This window comes from Buteo buteo, chromosome Z (genome assembly GCF_964188355.1).
Source record: "Buteo buteo chromosome Z, bButBut1.hap1.1, whole genome shotgun sequence".
In the NCBI taxonomy this organism is placed as follows: Eukaryota; Metazoa; Chordata; class Aves; order Accipitriformes; family Accipitridae; genus Buteo; species Buteo buteo.
This window is the reverse complement of record NC_134204.1, coordinates 66,390,355-66,413,637: the sequence shown is the minus strand read 5'-3', so window position 1 is coordinate 66,413,637 and position 23,283 is coordinate 66,390,355. Positions and strand designations below refer to the sequence as shown.

General features: G+C 37.7%; 1 protein-coding gene across 4 annotated transcripts in view; it reads right to left on the bottom strand.

Moving 5' to 3' along the window:
* ZNF608 (zinc finger protein 608) overlaps positions 1–23,283 on the bottom strand; it is an 86,443-nt gene that overhangs the window by 40,743 nt on the left and 22,417 nt on the right. For all 4 annotated transcript variants that reach the window (XM_075019970.1, XM_075019971.1, XM_075019969.1 and 1 more), the window contains exon 3: positions 6,060–6,315. In XM_075019970.1, the coding sequence (XP_074876071.1) occupies positions 6,060–6,315 (256 nt within the window). The remainder of the gene's footprint in view (positions 1–6,059; positions 6,316–23,283) is intronic.

Below are 23,283 nucleotides of genomic sequence, written 5' to 3'. Positions count from 1 at the left end.
AGGGTTGTAAAGCACTGGAACAGGCTGCCCAGGGAAGTGGTGGAGTCACCATCCCCCTGGAGGTGTTTAAAAGTTGTGTAGATGTGGCGCTTAGGGACATGGTTTAGCGGTGGACTTGGCAATGTTATGTTAACGGTTGGACTCAATGATCTTAAATGTCCTTTCCAACCTAAATGATTCTATGATTCAGTCAAAACCAGTTCCTTTTTTGGTTCTCTCAGCACAAAGATTTTGTGTTATAGCAATAAAATATATCAAAATTAAATTACCGCCATACTGGCTTTGACCAAGCAGTCCATCTAGCCCACTCCTTCCCCCTAACACTGGCCAGCACCACTTGTTTCAAACAAATGCACAAGAAACACTGCAGAAGCCACTTACAGGACAGTGTCAGAATTTATGTCCCTGAACAAGTGCATACACTGATACAGTCCGGCAAACTGTCAAGATTGTCAAAAAGGCCCCTCATACCCACAAACCTCAGTGTACCTACAGCTAAATCCCTCTCACAGTCTGAATCCTGTAACGTTAAACTCTTAAAACTTTTCTCAGATAGTCTGTGTACATCTCAAAGTACAATCTCCCAAACTCTTTTTGTAAAGTAGGTAGAACTTCCATAAACCACAAACGTCTTTATGCAAGGCTGTGGCTTCCCACTGTGCGATACAGCCCATTTCTCTTGTGCTACAAGTTTCTGAGTAACGCGTACTAGGTGTCAGACTTAAAGTGCCTTAGATAATGAGACAGTTGAGGTCTATAAAGAATCACCTATCTCAGGGTTCCTTAAATCCATTGATTTACTGGGTCGGATATCACAGACAGTGGAGGTCTATAAAGAATCACCTATCTCAGGCTTCCTTAAATCCATTGATTTACTGGGTCTGGTATCACAGACAGTAGTAGAAAGAGGAAAAATTAAACATAACATCTCAAAATACGAACAGGTGTATAGGCTTTTTCTGAACAGATGACATTTTAATACCAGCTGACATTCATACTGGTCGGCAGATAACTCACACAACAGTAGAAAATAGCTGGATTTTAAGTGTTCTGTTATTGTAGCTAGGAAAAAAACCCTATCTCCTCCACAAACTGCTTCTCTGTAACATGGACATAACAAAGCCTGATTTTTGAGCAATGGATATCTTTATGCTTCTCTCCTATAAAAACATCCACTGTCTTTCAGTTCTGAACTGAATATGGTGGTTAACAATAACAAACCACTGCTTCCTGTATCAGCAAGTCAATGGTCTACATCACACAGAAAGGACAGAATATAAATGCACCCAGTCTGGAAGCTTACCTGGTTTTTACAACTGTATCACTCGGCTTAATAAAGGATATTACCTCTCTCTATAAACCTTGCCTGAGCTCAACACAACAGTGTGATTCAATCATGTTGATCTAATTGCTATGAATTATTTTAACGTTCTTTGATAAAACAGATTTTTCTTAAATCTCTAATTTCTGTATTTGTTTACTTACATATTTGACACAGCTTTCAACATTACAAGTTTCATTGTTTCACCATGCCTTTGTATTTGTGAAAGTAGGAAAATCTGGTTGTTAAACCACAAAAATTGCGAAGGGGAATTGGAGGCAGTCAGACTACTTCTCATTCTATTCCTATAGACACATAAACACCCTTGCTTATACAGACAGGTACAAACACATATATAACCAAAGACATTTAAAACAGACTGTTATTTTAAAATAGTTTTTGCAAAACTAACATCACATAGTAAAGCAGGGAGGAATCCACATCAGCTCTGTGCAACAGCTAAGTTTTCAAAACAACATCTATGCATATTAGTTGCAAACATGGCAGGCTGGGAAACCCACACACAACCAAGAGCCTCTTTGTCATCTAAGTGTTCTCCTTTCTACTGAAAATTTCTGCAAAATAGTGTCAGAACTGATGCTAGAATAAATTTGAAATACCCTGGAGATGATCCCATCAGATTGCTGAGATCTAGCAGATTCCTATTTCTTATCTTTGACAACCAGTCTCAAGTTATAAAAATCACCAAGTTAACCCTGAAAACAGGACACTTTAAAAAATACAACTCATTTCCCCATTATTTGTTAGTGAACAACAACAGCAAGTTGTACCCAAACTGCACAAAGAGGAAGAATGTCGGTGCAGCACTGCAAGAACTCCAGCACTGCATGTAGAACAGGTTGTTCTGCACACAAAGGCAGCAAGGTGATGGATGGCTGTCTCCTACACAGTTTTCAAACAAGACATCATCAGAACTAGTGCTTCCCACATCTAAAGGCAGACTCTACTACTGATGCAGAACCAAAACCAGGACATGACCCAGGGCAACTGCGTGTGAGAAACTGAACAAAGAAGCAAGCTCTAAGCAGTTTAGAAAGTTGGTTGGTGGTTTCCCTTTTTTCTGGGTCATTTTTATTTCCTCCAGGCAGTAAGAAACAATTACTGCTCTCTTCAAAACTGTTTTCCCAGAAGATAATTACACAATTTACCAAGTACCTGATTCTACATAAACCTTATTTCTGAGTATAGAAATACAGACTTTTAGCAGCTGTTCCCCAGAGTATCAGAGGAACCAAACAAAAAAATACACTCCAATAACACTACCAAGCTGCTTTTTGTGAAGGAGTTTAACTGTTAGTGGATGGTAGTTTCTGGTGTCAAATACCTGCATCACCTGCCAGCTTACAGGTTGACCTGCCCATAACCATTTCTCATTCCACTACTACAGGGTAGTGTCAACTAGTTCCTTCAATATTCTGTTCTACAGCTGTTACCACCACTTTGGACACATTATCAAGTCATTTCCAAACAAGGTCATTATGCAGATGAAAATGCCTACAGCATACATATGTAGAAATTAAACACTACACAACTTAGTAGCGTAACTGAGACCCAGGTGATAACCAGCAGTCTCAGTCAATTATACTAGTAACCAGCTATGGTTAGTTACAATGCCCTGTAATAAAATGTGACAGACTTCAGATGCCAGCTTTCCTCTACATGGCTTAAAACTGAAACACTCTGGGAAAAATGGTCTGATTCATTAAATCTGCTGATCAAGTCAACTGAATAGATTGGTGTGGAATAAATGAAAAGAGCTGTTATAAAAACACTGTCTTTAATCTGCCACAGTTTTGTCTGAAATGCAGTGCTGCTTTTTTTTCTCTCCTTTGAGTTAATTATCTTAACAATATGACTAATAAAACCAATCATCATCTTTTTTCTGACCTTGAAGAACAAATGCAACAGAAGGTGACAACTTGTGTAGCATTCCTAAAACTGGTTATTTCAGATACCAAAAATCTTCAAAATATGGATGTATATGCCTTCTCCTCTATAAAGCATGTATTACATTTAATAATGAGTTTACATAACCTATCTGATTTCATCTTTCTCGACTCACTCTACTATTCTTACTATAACGTGATCACCACATCCTTTCTGTATTTGCATTCCCACAGCTAGTTGCTGCAGCATACGAACGCTGCTCGGCAGCACATTTGGTTCATAGTTCCCATATGCCATAGAGTATGCAGACATCCTACAAGCCTATTCTAATCACCTCACAACTCATCTTACAGAATGGCTAAATCAGATACAAAATAATTCAAATATCTCAAAACACAAGCCAAAGTCAGAAGTTTTCATACCTTAGCTTCTTAGAATTGTTTTATGTTAAAAAGTTATCGGACATATAGACAGCTAGATAGATGTCAGTTTGCATGTGTGTTTTTATTATGTTTTGGAAAGCAGTGAAGGGAATGAGTATGAATGAAACATATGGGCATCACAAAAGAAATCTGTAATTTAGTTGGTCATTATGAACATCAAGATGGTTTTAGATGTCACCAATTACAAAGCCTTCAGTTAGAGTATTGTGGATTTACACCAATTTAGGAAAGGTCATGTTCTGGCCTAATTAAAGTCAAAATCATAACTGGAGAAAATGAGTATCTGATAATCTTCCTTCTGTTAAAGATAAATAGAAGGCCCATCTGCACCCTGTTTTCTAAAATTTGGCAGAAATGGCTTCATGCAAGCTGCTATATAGCTGCTTTCATGAACATGTCAGAAAACTTGAAAACAGCTAAATATATACATGTATGTGTGCCCCAAACGTCAAAACTTAATTAAAATGCAAAAATTATCATTAGGAACTCATTTTTCATAATACAGTGTTGATTGTGAACACTGGGAAAACCAGAGTAAAATTTACGTTATTTTCTTCAGTCAGCAGGGTCTGAAACTGTAAAACACAAAGAGCACAGTACAAACCATAGAATATGAAATCATCTCAATTATCTTCAGTCTCTTAATCTACATTCTAGCTATATTTCTAGAGTATATTAGAATCCCATTTTATCTATTATTGTAGTCACTCGTAGCTTTGGTGTTGCCAAACAGTATTTGTAAAGCTGTGAAAACAGGCATATTCAAAACCATTTCACTCAAACATGCCATCATTGAACGCTGAGGTGTTTCAGAAAACGGTTCTAGAAAAATTGGGAACAGGTTGAGGGAGTTAATTTCTATTAACTAAGAAGAGTTTTTAAACCAGTAGAACGCTGAGAAACTGGTAAATGGAATGTCATCCTCACCAGAATGCACTTTTTTTAATATTTCATTTCTGGTGCCAAACCTTTAACAAGGCAGGCTTCTTAAATTCAGTGGGGGTCAGAAGTTTAGTTTATTCAGCAAGAATAACACTATTAACAGCTACTGCTCCTTCATGTCAACACAGTTAACGCCCACACATTCCAACTGGTTAATACAGGCCAGTTAAGGAAGATTGGAGCTGCTAAGGGCAGTCATCTCTGCAGGGATATTTTAAAACAGAATTTATACTGTGCTTTAAAAACAATCTAAAAGGATCAATCTACCTTATGAATCTGCTGTAGACATACAGAGAGAGAGATGGATGGATGAAAGCATATAAAGGCAAGTAAATCTGACTCTCTCTATTGATTTTTGAGAGGACAGTGTAGAGCACTTTGGTGAGGCCTTATATATCACTGCAAAGGACCAAGTGCCGTTGTGCGTATGTCCAAAGGATGTCAGAATTTATCATGGAGCAATGCACTGCTGTATTCTTTCATTATATCCTTTTGTAAATAATCTTGGTTTCACTGTTGAGGAGGTAGATCACTAAAAATTAAATAATCCTCAAAACAAACATAAGAACAATCACAGGAAGACTCTCAAGCAGCTATAACTGGAGAAATCCACTATTATTACACCAAAAATTGCAGAAGTTCAGTGTACACATGCAGTATTTTTAGCATTAACAGGAGAAAGCTGTTATTTTAATAATGAGCTTTTGAAAACCAAAATGGAAAAATCTGCATATCACAGCATAATCCTCTTCCTACTTTCTTTGTTCTAAATCATAGCAAATCAACGTTTAGTATTCCCCAAAGCTCTCCAGCACTCCTACTTGGCCAAATGCCTTCAAAGGATATTAAAGAAATCACTCTGGTTTAGATAGCACTTCTTCACCAGATGGAACACTTCTCTTCCAGCAAGAATACTTTCCTCTTAAAGCATGTTTCAAATAACCAAAATGCAAACAATAATCACATTAAATTGAATTTCTGAGGGGTCTCTGGGGCTTCTATTGTTACATAATGCTGGCATTTTTGATCATAGTATCTGAATTCCAAAATATTCAGCTTTCTAAGTCTTCATCTAAACTATTCATATATCCACTTCCATCGTATATACCCCCCTCATGATGTATATTTAAGTAGCACATTTATGCTATTCTATCAGTTATTTCTTCATATGCTTTTCTCAATATAGCAATAGGAAACAATTCTGTTCTTAACTGGGGTTACATGGTAGGTCATTTGGAAAATACAGTTGCTTAAATCATAAAAAACCTGTCATTTGTTTTTAAAAGAAAAACTCTCTAGCTGAGCTATAAAGCTGTGACTGCCATTGTACATAATGGTGTCCCAACAGGCTAGCAAGCCCTTAGTTAGCACCCAAGGCAGATACAGCAGTTTCCTCCTCATTAACATACTCACAGACAAACCAACCTAATGAAAAAACAATTTACCTTCTTCAGTTTCATGCCACACAATTCCTTCCAAGTTCACGCTGGTCCCAGGCTCACAGGGTCCAAGGCATTCAGGTTCTGTTACTACTCCAACCTCGCAAGTATTTACACCCACTGAACGAGTCCGTACCAAAAGCTGCTCGACTGGTGCTGCAATATTGGATGAAGATGGGGAAAAGTAGGAAGGCAGAATCTGAGGTGTGATACTGCTGGAAATCGGAGGTGGAGGTGCAGGCACTGTAAACAGGGGATCAACCTGAAAACAACAGACAAACTTACTATAATGGTGCTGTGAGATTAAAAAAAAAAAAAAAAAAAAAAAGGAGATAAATTAAAAAGAAAAAAAAAGCCCACTTTGCTGAGACTGCATTTGTGTATGCAGGGATCTGGTGTATCACGGGTAATTTCAGTCTTATGAGTTTCATTTTTTTACATCAGCCCAAATGCTGCACATGAAAAAATTAAGTACAAAAATACCTATCATGCTAAAACAAGGCAAATTGCTAAGTTTCTACAAGACTATTCCTGTTGTCATAGACTGCTAATAAGAAATAATAGTAAATTTTAAAAACAAGGAATAAGGCCACTTTTTTCTTGGTGCTGACAGAGACTGGTTTGTGGATGGAAATTAATTTTGCAAACTGGGAAATTAATTTTCTATTTAAAGGAAAACATTTATAAAGACAGTACAAAGACATATAAATGCCATTTTTTCATGTGCATCGGAGAGAAATTAGCACTTGGAACAATTCTAATATCCACATGGCATCAAATATAATCTCTTGTCATCCATTAATTTAAAATACATTAGGATCACCCACCTAACAGCTTACAGGTAACATTAACATCTTTCTACTTGAAATAACAGATGAGGACTCCTACTAGAATCTATTCAAACTATCTAATTTCTCAGCGTTTCCAAAATGCATATTTGGAAGAATACAACTCACCACACAATCAGTCTCTACACAGACAATTCACACAGAGCCAATATCTATATATGAACTGAAGAAGTTATCTTTCCTGTATGACTTCCAGCATACCAAGTAGCAGATTTTCTGTATACAGATTTGGCCTGAGCGTTCTCAGTATTTTACTGTGGCCGTAAGGTCCTTTGTCACATAAAAGATAGCTAAATGAGGATATGAGTGTGCCCACTCAAATAGTTAAACCACCTAAAATCCATGTTTACTTGGCCCACTGGATTGTAGATATCATACCAAGAAATCATTCTTCAATCCAATGATTTTTTAAAAATGGCTGCTTTCTAGCTTCTTTCAAATAGATGATCAAACATCTTTAAGTCTATGCTGTTTTTAATTTTGGACCCCGTAAGAAGACTCAACAGAAAAAACCATAATGACTCACTGTATGTTGTCATCTAGGTTTCATTCAAATGTATCTTAATGTAGATCAATGGTAACTTTGCTTTCTTTTAAAGCCAAGTTGGCAAATGGGGATACAAAGAGAAGAAAGGACTAAAGCGTGTTATCCTTGTATTATATACCCTTTGTATCACAGATCAGCTCACTTCATCACATGGCCACTTTTCATAATGAGAAAATACAATGGAAAACTAAAATTAAAAAGAACTTTTTAAAAATTTTAACAATTGTTACAATTGGCCTTTGTAACTAGTCTTGCTTTCAGCATCATTCATACATAAAAACTGAGAGCCAACACTTCTAATTGTGCACACAAGCCTTAACTGTGCTAAATACTTAACAAAAAGGTTTTGTACAATCTTTGTATGACCAGCCTGGATTCTGGTCTCAGTTACACTACAAGTAGGGAGGAGAGAGGAGGGACCTATAACCATATTCTTCTCCAAACGCTTCCTCATTTTTGGGGCATTCTTTTTATTTAGACTAAAATAATCTTCAGGTTAGAGATACAACGAAGTATTAAAAAAAATCAAAGCAAAATGTGAATACTAAAAGCATCCATTAGGAGTAGAAACCTGTTAATACAGCAAAACTCTACTGAGTAAAGCAGAGTTCCTGCGGCATAAAAACAATGCAGTCAAGCAATGCTATCTTTACTCTTCTCTTTATGCCATCCCAACTGCGGTGTTAAAGCACAGGCAAGAATGCTTTGCAGAGCAGACTTGAAGGCACACAGGCAAGTCAAGTATCAACTGACCCCCAACAGCAGCCGTTACTTGCATTATCTAACAGTAAGCATAACATAAAATCGTAACTGTGTATGCCTAGTACAGGGGGACGCTGATTCTATGCTGTACAGATTCTGGCTGTCTGATGCCAAGTGGGGGCGAACAGAGGGATGGCACAGAGCCCTGGTCCCCAGCACTGGCTGCGTAATGGGGGCTCTGTCAAGGAAACGGGGTCAGTATGTGCCCCAGGCATAATTTAGAGAAGTTCTTAACATACCTTACTTCAAGCCAGAAAAGAACCAGGATCAGTAACTAGCAGGTAAATGAAGCCTACTGCTTAAGAAAGGCTAAGCCACGCTTCCTTTTAAAGCCAAGAAATACTGATGGATGGCCTGTTTGATAGTTTACACAGTGTTTTGTAAAACGGTGCAAAACCTCCTGCTACACATGTAACATCATTCTTCCAACAAACATACTCATCAGAAAGCCAGAGAAAAAAGAAAATGTTTGCTATTACCATACTGAACTAGCCAATGTTTTAAACCAATATAGACTAAAATTGCAGATGTGTCTTCCATTTTCCAAGTATTATAAACAGTGAGGGGGATCTAAAGAAAGCATGGATCTGACAGTGAACCCTACTGAGTTCTTTGTTACAAATACTTTTACTCAGTTCTGGTTTATTTAGACCTGCTAATAAATGTTCATGTTTTCTCCTAGAAGCACGCAGGCCAAGGCCAAAAGGTAGCTATTGCAGTAAAGGGGTTGTTGCTCTGAATTAAAACACTAAGCCTTTGGTCAAGAATTAAGGAGACACATATTGTCCCTGAAGTTCATGTTCATTGCACAAATATGACCTTACTCATAAGAAAAAGATATGTTAACTTAAATATTGCTCCAGTTTTCCATGTTTTAAAATTATCCCACCTTGTTTGATAATCGTAACGTCAGCACAGCAAAGTGGTGGTTCTCAGCAATCATTGTGGTGACACGATTGTTTTCATGAATTCTCCAAAAGGCACTGATGTAAGCTATTAGAGGCAAAGAGAGAGGCAGGAAGGCCGCCATCTCCAGTGGAAAAAAGGCACATAAGACTAACATCTGGTGGTGGCAGTCTGTCAAACTGAGGAAAGTTAATGTCAAGAACAGATGCTCTGCAGTTTCTCACTGTTATTTTTGCATGATTATTCCCAGGTGTTGGCACATACTGAGCAGTAGCCTTGCTGTTTATCACACGAGATTCCAATAGGAGGATGAAAATCTAAATCTGAGGAAGGTTATTTACTGAGATGCTCTCTTTATACACATAATCAAAGGGCTCCAAAAAAGACAGAAATATTCAAGCAATATTTTCTTCATTCACCTAATTCCAAGAGCTTTTGAGAGCTGATTAGTGACAAAGGCTACAAAGCTGGAGTGTTATTCGTGGCAGCTTTCCACTGCCAAGTGTTTGATTATATCAGAGCACTATGGCTCTTAGTAGCAGAGAGCTCACAGAAAATGAAGAATGCCTGCCAAGCAATGCAGTCAGTGCTCCGTGGAGCGCTCCTCTATCTGAACATGACAGAAAAAAAATATTTTGGTGGCTGCATAACATTAGTCAGTATGAGGAAGAGGGTATGGAAGAGAGAGGACCTATCATTCTACCTGGAAATAGGCAAGACCTTCTAATAAGCAGGGTTCTCCTTCAGTTACTCAGACATTTTGCATGCTGGAATTAAGTTCTACTCATCAAAACTCATCTTCCTGATGCAGTGTAAACTTCTAAAATTGTGACTGAAAATCAACATTTTGTGTCTTTTGTACACAATTTCCCAACAACCAGGAGAGATTTCAGTGGGTAATGCTGAGCTCACAGAAGAAGGTACACAGATTTGAGGGGACTTCCCAATCAGAGAGTGCGTGACATCATACTATTGCAATCAGCTGTATCATATTCCCATTCCTGCAAGAATAGGGGAATTTTAAGTCTTTACAGGACAGAGTCTCTCATGTACTCTTGTGGAAAGCTCACCTGAATGAAAGAGCTAGATACCAGGAACACCTATGGCCCTATTTGACATGGTACTAATTGGACAGAAGCAGATTTACAGTAGTATTCAAAATAAAAACACTTTTCACAGAGATTCAAACAGATAACTTTTGATCCTATTATCAAGTGGAAGTATTCTGTATGTATGTACTTCATTCATTTCAACTTTGAAAACTTTCAGAGGGTGTGATAAGTTAACACTTAATGTATCTTAAGTGTGATATGTTTCTGTCATAAATCACAAAATGCAAACTAGAAAATAGCTGCCATGCAGCCAGGACCCGTGATGTGACCCGAAGTGTGCTATCACATGCGTAAGTATGAATGTATGTGTAGTTCCTCCTCATTAATCAAGGTGTATCTTTGAAGATATATCTCAATGATTACATAGTCTACCAATCTAAGACCAAATGGGGTCATACACTACTGCAGCGTCACCCACCAGGTGATTCTGAAATGTACATGCCAAAAGCCGTTTTATCCATTTACCAATATACAGCCAGGAGAAAGACAGAGGAGCAGGTTTAACTCTCAGGATAAGCCCTGCCAAGAAAGCACTGCTTTTTTTAATTGAGGAAAAAAATCTACTGTAAGCATTCTCAGTGGGAACATCTGCACTAGTAGAAAGAATGTGGAAAAAAGATCTGAATCCTATTATGGGGTATACCTAAAAACCAAAGCCTGACCCTTTGCAAAACTACATCCTTCCTTAAAAAAGACACTAACATGAAGACTGAAAGGAATAAGAAACCTCCAACCTTGAAAACGACATTGACAAGTTATGAATTAATACTTCACAGAATCACTATGTGTGAAATGAAAAACAGGAAATAAAAGACTTCAGTCCTATATGGAAGTTTTGCTTTCTCCAAATTGCTTTCTCTAGATTTTAATGTGAAAGAGAGATTACCTTGCTTTCACATGAAGTATGCTTGCCCCTACCTTAACTTTCTAAAGCAACAGTGACCCCAGAAGACCTCGTTCTAATCTCATTCACAGCATCATAAATCAGAAGTAATTCTAATGAAATCAATGAAACTGCTTTGGATGAAAACACAGGTGGGAGAATGTGACATGGAAAAAAAATGTTTCTGTGCTCAGAAGTGCGTTTGCATTTCTAGACATCTCACTGATCTTTAAATCTCTTCTTGCTACAAACTTTGCCCCACAAAGATTTACACATCTAAAAACTAAAGCTATTCCTTCATATTCTACCATGTAACACAGATTAGCCCTATGAAGAATCTCCATTTCATCTAAAAAATCTCAATTTAATATCAACTCAATACTTCTTGCATCTAAATTCACGTAAGAGGCCACTCAGAAGTGTTTTGACACCATACTTAACAGAACTGATGTTTTGTTTTCTTAAATAAACTAGTATTAATTTTGAGATGAGAAGGATTTAGTTCTATCTTTGAAATAATGGTCATTACCCAAAGATAATTTTATTTATTAAACCCCACACTTATTATCTAATAAAAGCATTTTTGGCAAACAAACATTCTACATCAAATTGTTGGAAGGTCGGTGCCATGAAGGACATGCTTAGAAAATAGGAAAGAAATACTACAAGACATGGATATAGAAAAGAATTTTGGTCACAGGAGAGACATATCTACTACAAGCCTTACATTTAAAATACAAGAAAGCCAGAGGTACTACGAAGTTACTTATTATGGTCAACTCATTTGAGAATCACAAGATCTTGAATATAAAAGAAGGATGAAGGAGATTCAGACTGTCTAATTTTCATCCAAATTTTAGACTTAAAAACCTATGGTCGTGAATAATAAAAAAATACACTTATGCTTTACAAATATTCTCGTATGGACAAGAAACCTGGCATGTAATTGTGTTGAACTGAGTAATACAAGTAGCACCTACTTGCAGATTCCAAGTATTTCCTACTCTTAAAATGAACTTCTCCATTTCAATCAACTAAGTAGTTGGAGAGAAAGGGAAAAAAAAAAAAGGCAAGCAAAAAGACATATTAACAGAAACTGACACCTTTTTTTTCCCCAGTAAATCAGCAAACCACTCACATCTGGAATAATTTGAATATTCTGAATATTTGTTATTAAGCAAAAAAACCCACTTAAAACTCTTACTATGCTACTAATCTTTTACTACAAGGAACAAGGAAAAAATTCTCCCTTCTATTCAAGATCTTCTGTGCCACTCCTATCAGCTGCTGAACTAGCACACACAGTTCTGCAAACTCACCATCTTTCAACAGTGACATGCTCTTTCTACATGCAGAACTCCAGATCTCCTCAGACATTACATAACTGTATCTACAGCACCTCCACAGACTTGATAATGTTAATTTTTTTTAGGACAGCATTAACATACAATGAAGACCATGATGAAAACTCAAAACTTTGAGTAGGGTCTAATGCAGAAACGATGGTGCTAAACAACAGGCAAGAATAATTCCTTGTCCTCTCTTATATTGTCTATTCTAGCTCAGATGCTTGGGATTTCCCAAAGTCATTCACCCATTTTACTGTGGGAAAGATTAGCATTTGACAGCTGCCAGTGATATCCTTCTGCCAAAGGCTGCATCTGTGAAAACTGTATGTCAACTCTAACGTTTGGCAGAGTTCTGGGAGGATGCCCAGACCACCACCTGCAAATTTCTAGTAAAGACATTTCTCCTCTTTCAGCCTAAGATCGTATTCATTGAGATAGTTTTGTCCATACATCTCTAGAACACCTTTCTCCATTGAAACTTGATTTATGCTGGTCAGGTCTTCAGTCTGCACTTCCAACTTTTCTTCAGTCAGCCTGGGTGCTTTGCTAAGCTCTAATACAGACTAAACAAGCACTGAAATTTGCTCAAGATACCTATCATGTCTAGAGAGATATGCTGTATTCCACAGTCAAGAAAGGAATTTCTCTGAACTGTTTGAATTTAGACAGAATGTGCATATGATGATCTTCAGTATCAGATGTTGTCATGTGACTGAATACAGTAAAAACCAAGGCACAGCCATTTGCTGATAAGGGTTAGGTACTGCTTTATTGAGTTCTGTGACCCTTTAGAAGCTTTTAGTTTTAAAGAAAAAAGTTTTTCATTTTAAAGATGACAATCAACTCTTTTTCTTCCCAAGTTTCTGCTATGCTCAACTTGTCAGGGTTCTGAGCCTGAAAAAAAAAAAGGTATGTACTTATGGAAATCTCACAGCATTATTAATAGATGGTACCTGAAGTTGCCAATGTTTATTTCTAACAGGTGTGAGACTTTGAACGAAGCTATGCTTGCTCTGTGACATATCAAGACACCAACTGACCAAGGAAAACTTTCTCGCTCTCAATTGTATATAGGAAGACAATGGATAATTTAATTGCACCATGACTGAATGCATTTAACTGTTACATTTCAAGTTTTCATTCTCAATGTCCAAGCAAATCATGCCAGAACCCTATGACCCCGCAGCAGAAGTTCTCCATTACCAAAAGGTGGTTTCAGTTAGTCAATGATGTGACTGCCGCCTGGTGGAATAGCTGCCTTTTCAGCTATTCTGGAGTGCAGGGACATAGAAAATCAATACAACTTTGTGAGTTTTTCCAGGATACCAATGTATTTTTTTCCAGGAATTCCAATGTATAATCCAGTGGCAAACAAGACTCAGAAGAGAAATGGCTTCTTTGCACCTCTTTGACTTTCTGCATGTTAATGGCCTATCACTAGGTTTTTGTTGCCTACCCATTTGCCAGCTACTCTACTTTGCAAGTGCAAAGTTGCATGCATTATGATTCATGCTCTCGCTTCCTCAACTCAATACACTTTTGTTGAGAAAAATCAACTAAATGATTAATTTCTCATCCAAAAACTTGTCAAAGAACCTCTATAATCCTCAGAAACAGAATCGAGCTTCCTTGATAGTCTATGTATACAAAAAACCTTTAGTTGCCTAACTAGATTCTTATGGATAACATTTTTAGCATGTTCTGAAAATCCATCATTTGACTTCATGGCCCTGTAATTATCAGTGTGTACAGACCCCAAAATTTTTAATTTAGCTAGCCTTAGGCTTCTTAGGCAAGACAGGTGGATCTTTGGTTAATATAGTCCTGTATTATTGCCCTAGGTCTCCCACCTGGGCTTTTCAATAGGGTGTACGATCCCGTATCAGTTAGTTTTTCTCTATATTTCTTAGACCAACTTCATGGTATTAGCTACAAACACTAGCAAGTGTATGACACTATGTGCTAATTTTATTTAAGGAAGACAGTGTTACTACTTTTAAGAATGGGACATACACATTCATGATTATCTACTAAGTCACTAAAGGAAACACTTCTAAAATGACCTTTCAGCTTTCCCTTTCACTGCGATAGTTCAACTGAAAAGAGCTGAAGCATTACTATTACTATTTAGCTATCCTTGCAACTACCTGCTGTTGAATATCTATAGTTAATAACAAAAATAAAATCTTTATTCTCAAATGCAGTTTGAGGTATTTACCCTATCTTAGGGAAAGCCAATTTATTATAAGTATTTTTTTTCTCTCAATTGGTGTACATCTATATACTGGTGTAAATCCAGAGTAGTTCTACTAAAGCATAATATATGCCGGTGTAAATCCAGAGTGGTTCCACTGAAGCGTAACTATGGGCAGAATTTGGACTGTAGTGTTTGTTTTACCAGAGAGAACAGTAATTAGCATTTCAAATAATTTTTCAAAAGCTCTAAAAAAATTTCTGAAAATAACACATGTACAGTGAAGATTTTTAAGAGGAAAATAATCATTGTGAAGAGGAAACCCATTCCCTCCAAATTGTTTTGGTTTGTAGGGTGGTTTTTTTTTCTCTTTCTAAACTGAACATGGTACTGATGCAAAGTGTCCGATAAACATTAACAATGAAACTGAAGGATTAAGCTTACAGTATGAAGGCAAACACAAGAACTGGAATCAGCAGGGAAGACCTTTCTAAATTTACTTACCTACTTGCCTTAGCTCTGAGGCCATTCAGTTTTGGCAGAGAGGAGAAACCCAGGTTTAGTGTTCTCTTAATTCTCTTTCACGAGAGCATCAACACTACCAGCACCAAATCATCTGATTACAGGCTACTGAACAGAGTGCCAAATCTTGTCCTTTCTGTGAGTTAGAAGCAGGTCACCTTGAGATCTCTGTTCTTATGTCCCTACCTCAGAGACATTTTTCCCTTAGTACCTTGGGATCCTCACTAGCATGCTCTCTAAGCACCCAAACAACAACAAAAGTTTACATTTGCAGACTTTCAGTAAGGGCTTATCATTCCTGTCTTGCTGAGAAAGAATGGATGCATGCAAAGGACCCGATTTCACCCAGAAAATCCCAGACACCATTGTTGAAAGACCTTGTGTTTCAGTATGTCAATCTAACCTTTAACTTCCTTCTTTCTTACACTGTCTCATAGACTATTTTTATAGTGTAATAGTGTGATCAACACCTGCTGTAAATGAATCTCCCTTTCTGTTCAAATAAAGCAAAACAAATCAGTAGTCCAAATATTCCACTCTTCATGTGTTAACATTCTGCAGTTACTTGTACCTTCTATTCTCTGCTCTGCCCTAATTGTACATATCTTTCTATTCTATCTACTGCATGATGAGCTTAAAACAAAAAAACAAAATGAAACATTTTTGTATGCTTGGTAGAAATTCAAATATTTTGCTCAACTGAAGTAAAAAATAAACCTAATCTAAGCCTTCATGAAATCATGAAATTACTCTGGCAGTTCTATCAAACTACATAGACGTGTACAGATCCTCTGAACACATGAAACTGCAGTTTATCAAGTGTGATTTATAAGCAACACTGATTTAGCTGGGAGATAACACTGCTGTCTAATCATTAGTAGTCAGACAACAGCCATGTGAACACATCAATTATGGGCCACTGCCAAAAGCCCTTGAGATCCCAGAGATTAACAGCCAATCCTCTGTTTTACAAGCTCACATCAAAAAGAATATTAATAAGAGGAGGGGCAATCTGAAAGCTTGTCAGAGTAATTCACACACTCAACCAAGGCATTTTTCCCTTTGCTCTGCCTTGAACTGGTCCATGAAAAAAGCTGGCATCAGCTACAAAGCACAAAGCTGCCAATTTCTCAGAAAATGTTTTTCATTAACATATGGGAAGTTGTGAAAGGCTGCAAAAGCTCTATTTGGTGGATAAAGGCAACAACTCTTATGTGTTCCTTTCCTGAATCATACAGCCTCAATCATTATTCAGATATTTGGAAATTAACATCCACACACAAAAGTGTTTGATGGCTTTTCTCTCCCTCAAAACCAGAGCTGTTTACTATTATAAACAAATTAGCCAGCCTTCAAGGCATCCATTTACTCTGTCTCACTAATGACTTAGAAAAACTTAAGTAGAAATACTACCAACTCATCTTCAGGTTCATTTTGGTCTTCAAATGTGGGGAAAAAAATCCCACAATTGCGTCTTTCTTATTGAATTCTATGCAGGGTGGCTGACTAGAGGCTTGCTCTTGTTTCCATTGATTTATATGTAAGAAGACAAGAATATACCTCCAAAGGGAGCAGTTATTCCTCTGTACAAATGTAAACATGCCTATTAAGACGGACCTCAAACAACCTGTTGCTGTCATTTTAAATGCAGCAATATTAACTGGATAGTCTTTGAGCTTGGTCCAATCACTGTCCAGTCATCAATTACCCTGTCTGGACTCTACTCAGGAGTCTAAAAGTAGAGAGATGTCTTACAGCATGGCTGTAAAGAAATTGCATCCAATCCTACCAATACCGTATTTAAGGGCATGCAATCTGGAAGAGAGAATTTTGTTTGTGGGGACTTTCCACAGCTACCTCTATATAAACTGTCTCAGATACTACCAGCAATTAACCTCAGCAAGGGGGCAAGTAGCAGGAAGCTTTTAGACTGTCTCTGCTGCCCTGAGCCAGTAATGTGAAAATTACACCTTTAGCTCCAGAATACATATTTTGTCAGATGAGCCAGTTTTAAAAGTTTCCACTTTGCTGTGGTCTTCCAGACACTCATTCCCTTCACTTTTTTTACCTGGTATATTACACGTACATATCGTCCTGAAGGATGGCATATTATTGGTCAAACTGACCCAGCTGAGAAGGTCATGATCACACATGGAAGGACACACAGGCAGGAAGCATTTCAAGCAGCAGATTCATATTGCAGAACTGCCCCTTTAGTAAACAGCTGGAGCAAAGAGATGTCAGTCCCAGATTGTTTGCTCAGGTAACCATGGTAATGTTAGTTCCAGAGCTTTTCTGCTTCAGGGACACCTGTAATGGCAATTTTAACTAAGGCTACAGTCTTGTATCAGTCCTTGTGTTCCTACAGCTGAACATGTGGACAACTCACATCTGGCCCCGAAAAATATCCCACAACTTGTCTCACACTTTTGGTGGGATTCATCTTGACATGCCAGTTAGTTACCCAGGGTCCATGGGAAAGTGTGACAGTGACAGCTCCGTTTGAAATAATTTTCTGCAGAGTTGGAGTACAGGTTAAGTGTACGCTTTGCACCGAAGGGGACAGACGACTCTCGCACAATCATTCTGCCAGCACAGCCACAGAGATGGCAACTGCTGGCAGAGACATGCAACATCTTAAACTCACACTGATGCTTGATGGCTTAATACTGTGTGTGAGAGTCCTTTGCTCACTTAGGTTTGCACTTCATTTTCCCACAGCGAAAGCAATGCCTGGAACACACCAGGTCCTTAAAGATCTATCACTTGCAGCTTAACAGCTGACATAATTTTAGCAATACTTTTTATCTTATCCTAGACATGTTTTGGGAATAGATCCACTGTTATAAAAGAAAATATTCTCTCTGATACATGTCCAAAAAAGGATGTGTTTCTCCTACACGTCTAAAAAACCCACCATGCTATGAGAGCCACCCTAAAAAATCTCAAGTTTTCACTTTCAGTGTGTTCTCTCTTTCTGTCATTCTATAAGGACTAGTGATTTTGCGATTCAATTGCTTAAAAGCTAACCTGAGAAACATTTATCAGGCAGATGTCTTCCAAAGCAGTAACTTCATCAGCGCATCATAAAACAACAAAGTGATTCAACCATTGTGCAGCAAAAAAGAAACTTGGATTGAAAAGAAGTTAAATTTATTAAGAGGCCATGGGACAGGAGGTTCAGCTGGCTGGGACATGAAATCTATCTTCCAAACATTCTCTAACATTGTTTTTAAATTTGAATGAACTACAACAAACTAACACCAAATGTTGGACTTAATGTGCCAAGTGACATGAGTTACATTTTACAGAAGTGGCCTCCCCGTATCTAGCAAATTAAGAAGTGAGGCTGTTTATCTATTTTTAGATTGTATTCAAAACAGGGTCAAGATTTTCTAAATTTCCAACTTAAAGACATCATTTTCAGAAAGCACTGAGCAGTCTGTCTACAAAAATCTGGGACTTTTCAGATGTCTCATACCAGCCAATTAGAGCTCTCTTAATCATAATGGAAAATTTTGATTTAAAAGCATAAACAACTAACATAGCCCCCTGGATCAATAGGATCATATTAGGAAAGTGGAGACTAACTGACTCTAATGACTCTTAGGTTACCTCTTACTATGCCTCCTAACTCACTACCAATAATGCAGGACAAAACAGCAAGAAAAGAAACCCCTTCATAAAGTGGAGGGCAGAACTTAAATCAATTAACTTATTTTTGGTGACGATCCTGTACAAATGCTCTGCAGGTTCTACATGGCACAGTTCTTAAGGAAGTGTCAAAATTATATAGATACGAGTGCTGTAAAACAGGGAATGCATTAGAATATAGTAATTGGATGATAGCCCTAACACAGAGCTCCTGATGATTTGATACACAGCAACAGAATCTTTATTCCAAGCAACATCAGTTACTTTTTAAATTCACTATTAGAAAGATTTTCAGCACTAAGTGTGTCAGGCTCTAAACACTTATTTGCTTTAAGACAGCGTTAATGACTTAGCTAATCACACAATTTTATAGTTCTATAGTGTACTGTGCTGTAAAAATTAAACCAGTGTTTATTACACCTCTGCTACCTTTCCTTTCCTTCTTATTGGACTAACTCTTAAATGGGTTAAAGCAAATACTGTACTACAATAAAACATAAAAAGCACACTAGTTGACAACAGTTCTCAATATGCAACACTATTTTAGTTCAAAGCCTACTCGCAAAGTTGTTCAAAACACTACTCTCAGATACTGAAATCAATGGCACTTTGCTGTGGTCCACTTTTTCAAATTTGAGGGAGCTACTTCATCTGAAAATGTAGAAAATAGTATCAATACTAAATTACATTAAAGGGATACTGACATTAAAAATGAAGCTACCTCGCTTGTATTATTACTAGCATTTTAGGTAACTGAAAAAGGAAGAAGTTAAATTTTCTTGTCATTGTTTTTGTTTGCTTCTGGAATTTCACTCCTTTTGGACACTAAAACCAACCTAGTCAGTTTTCCTTTTTGTATCTGAAATACAAAAGGTGAAATACAACTCAGTTTGTATTTTTGCAAAATTACATGGTTTTGCAAAGTGTCTTTGATGTCAACAATGTTTATGTGACAGGCCCTGACACTGTACTGTTAAAATTGCATTGAGAACAAAGCTGCCTTTATCACTGGAGAATCAATATGACTAATGGCCAAACAGCAAAGACTGGATCAAAGATACCTGAAGATGCACTACTTGTGTGCTGTGGATAGGGAAAGAAGAAAAGACACCCACCCCCCACCCCCCCACACACAATAACATTGGAGGTACAGAGACAGAGTTGGTGGATCTTTGAATATAAGCAAAGAACATACACATTCTTACACTGGAACCTAGCTTTTCTATAAAGGAAAAAATGGCAAAAAGAATCAGATAAACACAAGCTTCTTTGATCTCAACAGGCATGATATAGAAAATTCTTCATTCTTACACAGCAAAGACACAGGTATTTAAGCTATCCTGGACTGTATTAGCTTGAGTATCTACCGAAGACTGACCACTTGCTGTCAATACTGTTTATAATTAAAATAGAATCACCATGTGTTTTATTAAAATTAGTGTCACAGCACTTGAATCCTGAGTAGTATTTGTTTACTGCTCCACAAAAAGAACACAGTATCTGTTGTTCTGCCCCCAAACAAGTGAATACTATTTCACATTCCCAAATCATGCTAAAGAGTCTGATGATAACGTAGGAATGGATACAGTCAGTGCTTATGGCATAGTACGGCTGATTTCCATGCTGTAATCCAAACAATTTGCTTTGTGGTTCTAAAACCTAGGAATGTTGAGATCACAGATGCATTTCTTTTGGTCTGAATTTAGGCTCTAAAAGCCACTTTTGATGGAGCTATTCAGTATGGAAATATGTTGGCAATTTTCAATAACTCTATGATCTCGCCATCTCAATTTCACTGACTATAAAATGGAGATAGCTTTTTTCCTTCCCCCCCCTTCCTTCCCTCTGGGTATTGTGAAGCTTATGGCCAGACTGTGTACTATATTTAATTAGAACTTAAAACCCAGAACTGATGCCAGATTTTCAAAATAGCTCACAAATCAAAACAAGAGGCCAGATGTTCAAAAGAACAAAGCACACTGGGTGCATGGGTTTCCCTCAGATTCTCATAATAGCAAAAGTAGGTGCTAGACTGTTCAAAAATCTTACCATAGTTGTAGGTGTTAACCACACTAAAAATCTGCCCTTCAGAAAGGAACTTGTACTGCCTCCAAGAGCTTTGAGATCCTTGGAAGAAGAATGAAATAACCATGCATTGAAATATTTAGACCTAAATCCTCTTTTCATTTACGTAAAAGGAATCTGGAACTTAGTCTTCAATCTGTTTGAGGGCAAGGAAGAGACTGTTTCTTGGCTCACTTTTTCCTTAGTATCACACAGAAAGCTTTCTGCTTTTTTTGCATGTGTTTGTTCCAAGCAAAATGAAGAAAGACTACTAAAACTGGAGTAGGATAGGATGCCAGTGGATAACTCTAACAAATTAAGCTATGTTTTCTTCTCCCACACACAAGCCTTCAGCTTAGTCCAATACATCACACGAGCACAAGGGAGGAGGATGTATTGGCTTTTTCTGCTACACTCACATTTGCATGAAAGGAGCAGTCAAACGAAAATTAAGCACTTAAACAGCTTAAAAAAAGCACTGGTTCAGAATACTGTACTTCAATAAAACATTCATTGTTATTCAATGGCAAATGACATTGCCATCACATACTAGTAGAAGAACCGTGAAGAATAAATGCTATCTGAAAAAGAGGCTTGTACTTATGCAGCGCTAATGACCATCTAAAAGAGCGATTCTGCATGGTTACATCCTCTTTGAGATTCACAGCTGCAGCTTCACAAGAGCAGCCATACATCATAATCTGCAGCCATTTTAGGCTACCCTTGTGCTTTGGAGAGCAATATGGGCAGTAAGGAACTGCTAATCTGTAAAGTTACAATCAAAAACAAGTTTATTCAGCGGTGATGACTGAGGAGGAGGAGGTATTCGAATTTTAATACTGACAACACCTTTGACTGTAACAGCAGAGACATACGGGGAAGAAATCTCCACATTTAGTTTCATTAGAGCGAAAAAGTACTCATTATTAGACTTTGATTTCTAACTCGGTATAACAGTGGCACAGAGTAGCACAGAAGCCATTCTTTTAAAAGGTCAGATGTATTTTAAGATTATAACACTCATGTTTTAATTAACATGAGGAATCTGCTTATTGAACAACGTGCTGATCCTATAAACATCATTAATTAACTGATATACAGGGACTTTTCCGGAAGTTAACAGCTTGGGAACAAACATTATTTCACCATACTTCAAAACTGTTTGATAACCAAAGGCAACATTAATATCTACTAAATTAGTCACAGATTTTGTAAGCAAACCAAGGATAGCTTCCACTTTCTAGATGCACAAGATTTACAGCCACACCCATCACACCAAGGTATTTTCTCCAATTATGCACACTTCTTCAAGCTTAGTTGTATGGAAGTAACTATACGTGCCTGCATAGTACATATATCTGTGGTTTACTAATACAAGTCTTTGGATCTTCAATTAGGTTAGACAAAGTAAAACAGTCTGGAAACTCTTTTGTCATTACTGTGCTCCTTTGCCTCATACATTAAATATCTTTGTCTCTTTCTACAACTACCTAAAGCACATTTCCCAGGCCAGGTCATTCAAGCCAGCCCTCCACTGCCCTGTGAATGGCATCAGTCATCATCATGATAACTCCCACGATATCTGTATGTACAAATTTGGAAAAGGAGGCTCCAGAAGAGAGAAATGGGGCTGGTGCCAGTTTAAGCCATCTTGAGTTCAACCAGAGGTTAACTGTAACCAGGAAGGATTGTGTTTTTCTTTCAGCCCCCAAGTACTGTAACAGCCAATATACATCTCTTGGGCTTCTTAGGCTCCTCTTGCTGAGATGAAAGTAGCCTGAAATCCAAATTACTACAAGCACAAGTATCTATATGGGAATGCTGGAGTACTGAAGAAAAACTAACCCTTTGGTAATTAGCCACTGCCATAGGCTTCTCTGCACTGTGAAAACACATCTAAGAGGAACAAGTTCTTCAAAAACGTTCATTGATTTATATTGGTAACTGAGAAGCTGCATTTCAGCATTAAACGCAGCACTCGCAATATCTGGCTAGGGCCACAGAAGGACAACGAAGCCAAGATTCATGAGTCACAACCTCAAGTGGGCAACACAGAGACTCAGTGAAGAGACTGTCCTTTCTTCACCGAGGGCTTACACTCTCATGCTTCCTCTTCCTTTCCAAACAGGTGCTTCTTTATTTCCTCATCATGGAATAGCTTATAGAAAGCTGGCTAATATGCATTAAATGCAGAACAACAGCATGCCATTTCTACAGTCACATCGCTACCTGGCTCCCTAAAGAGCATGGATTTCCACATAAGCACAGAACCTATGATATTACATCACTTGCACAAGTACGGTTACCTGTTTCCATAGGTTACCATTAACTATTTCAGCGGGTGCACTGGCCAATCAATGGATGAATGGAAGATGCCCCAAAGGTTGTT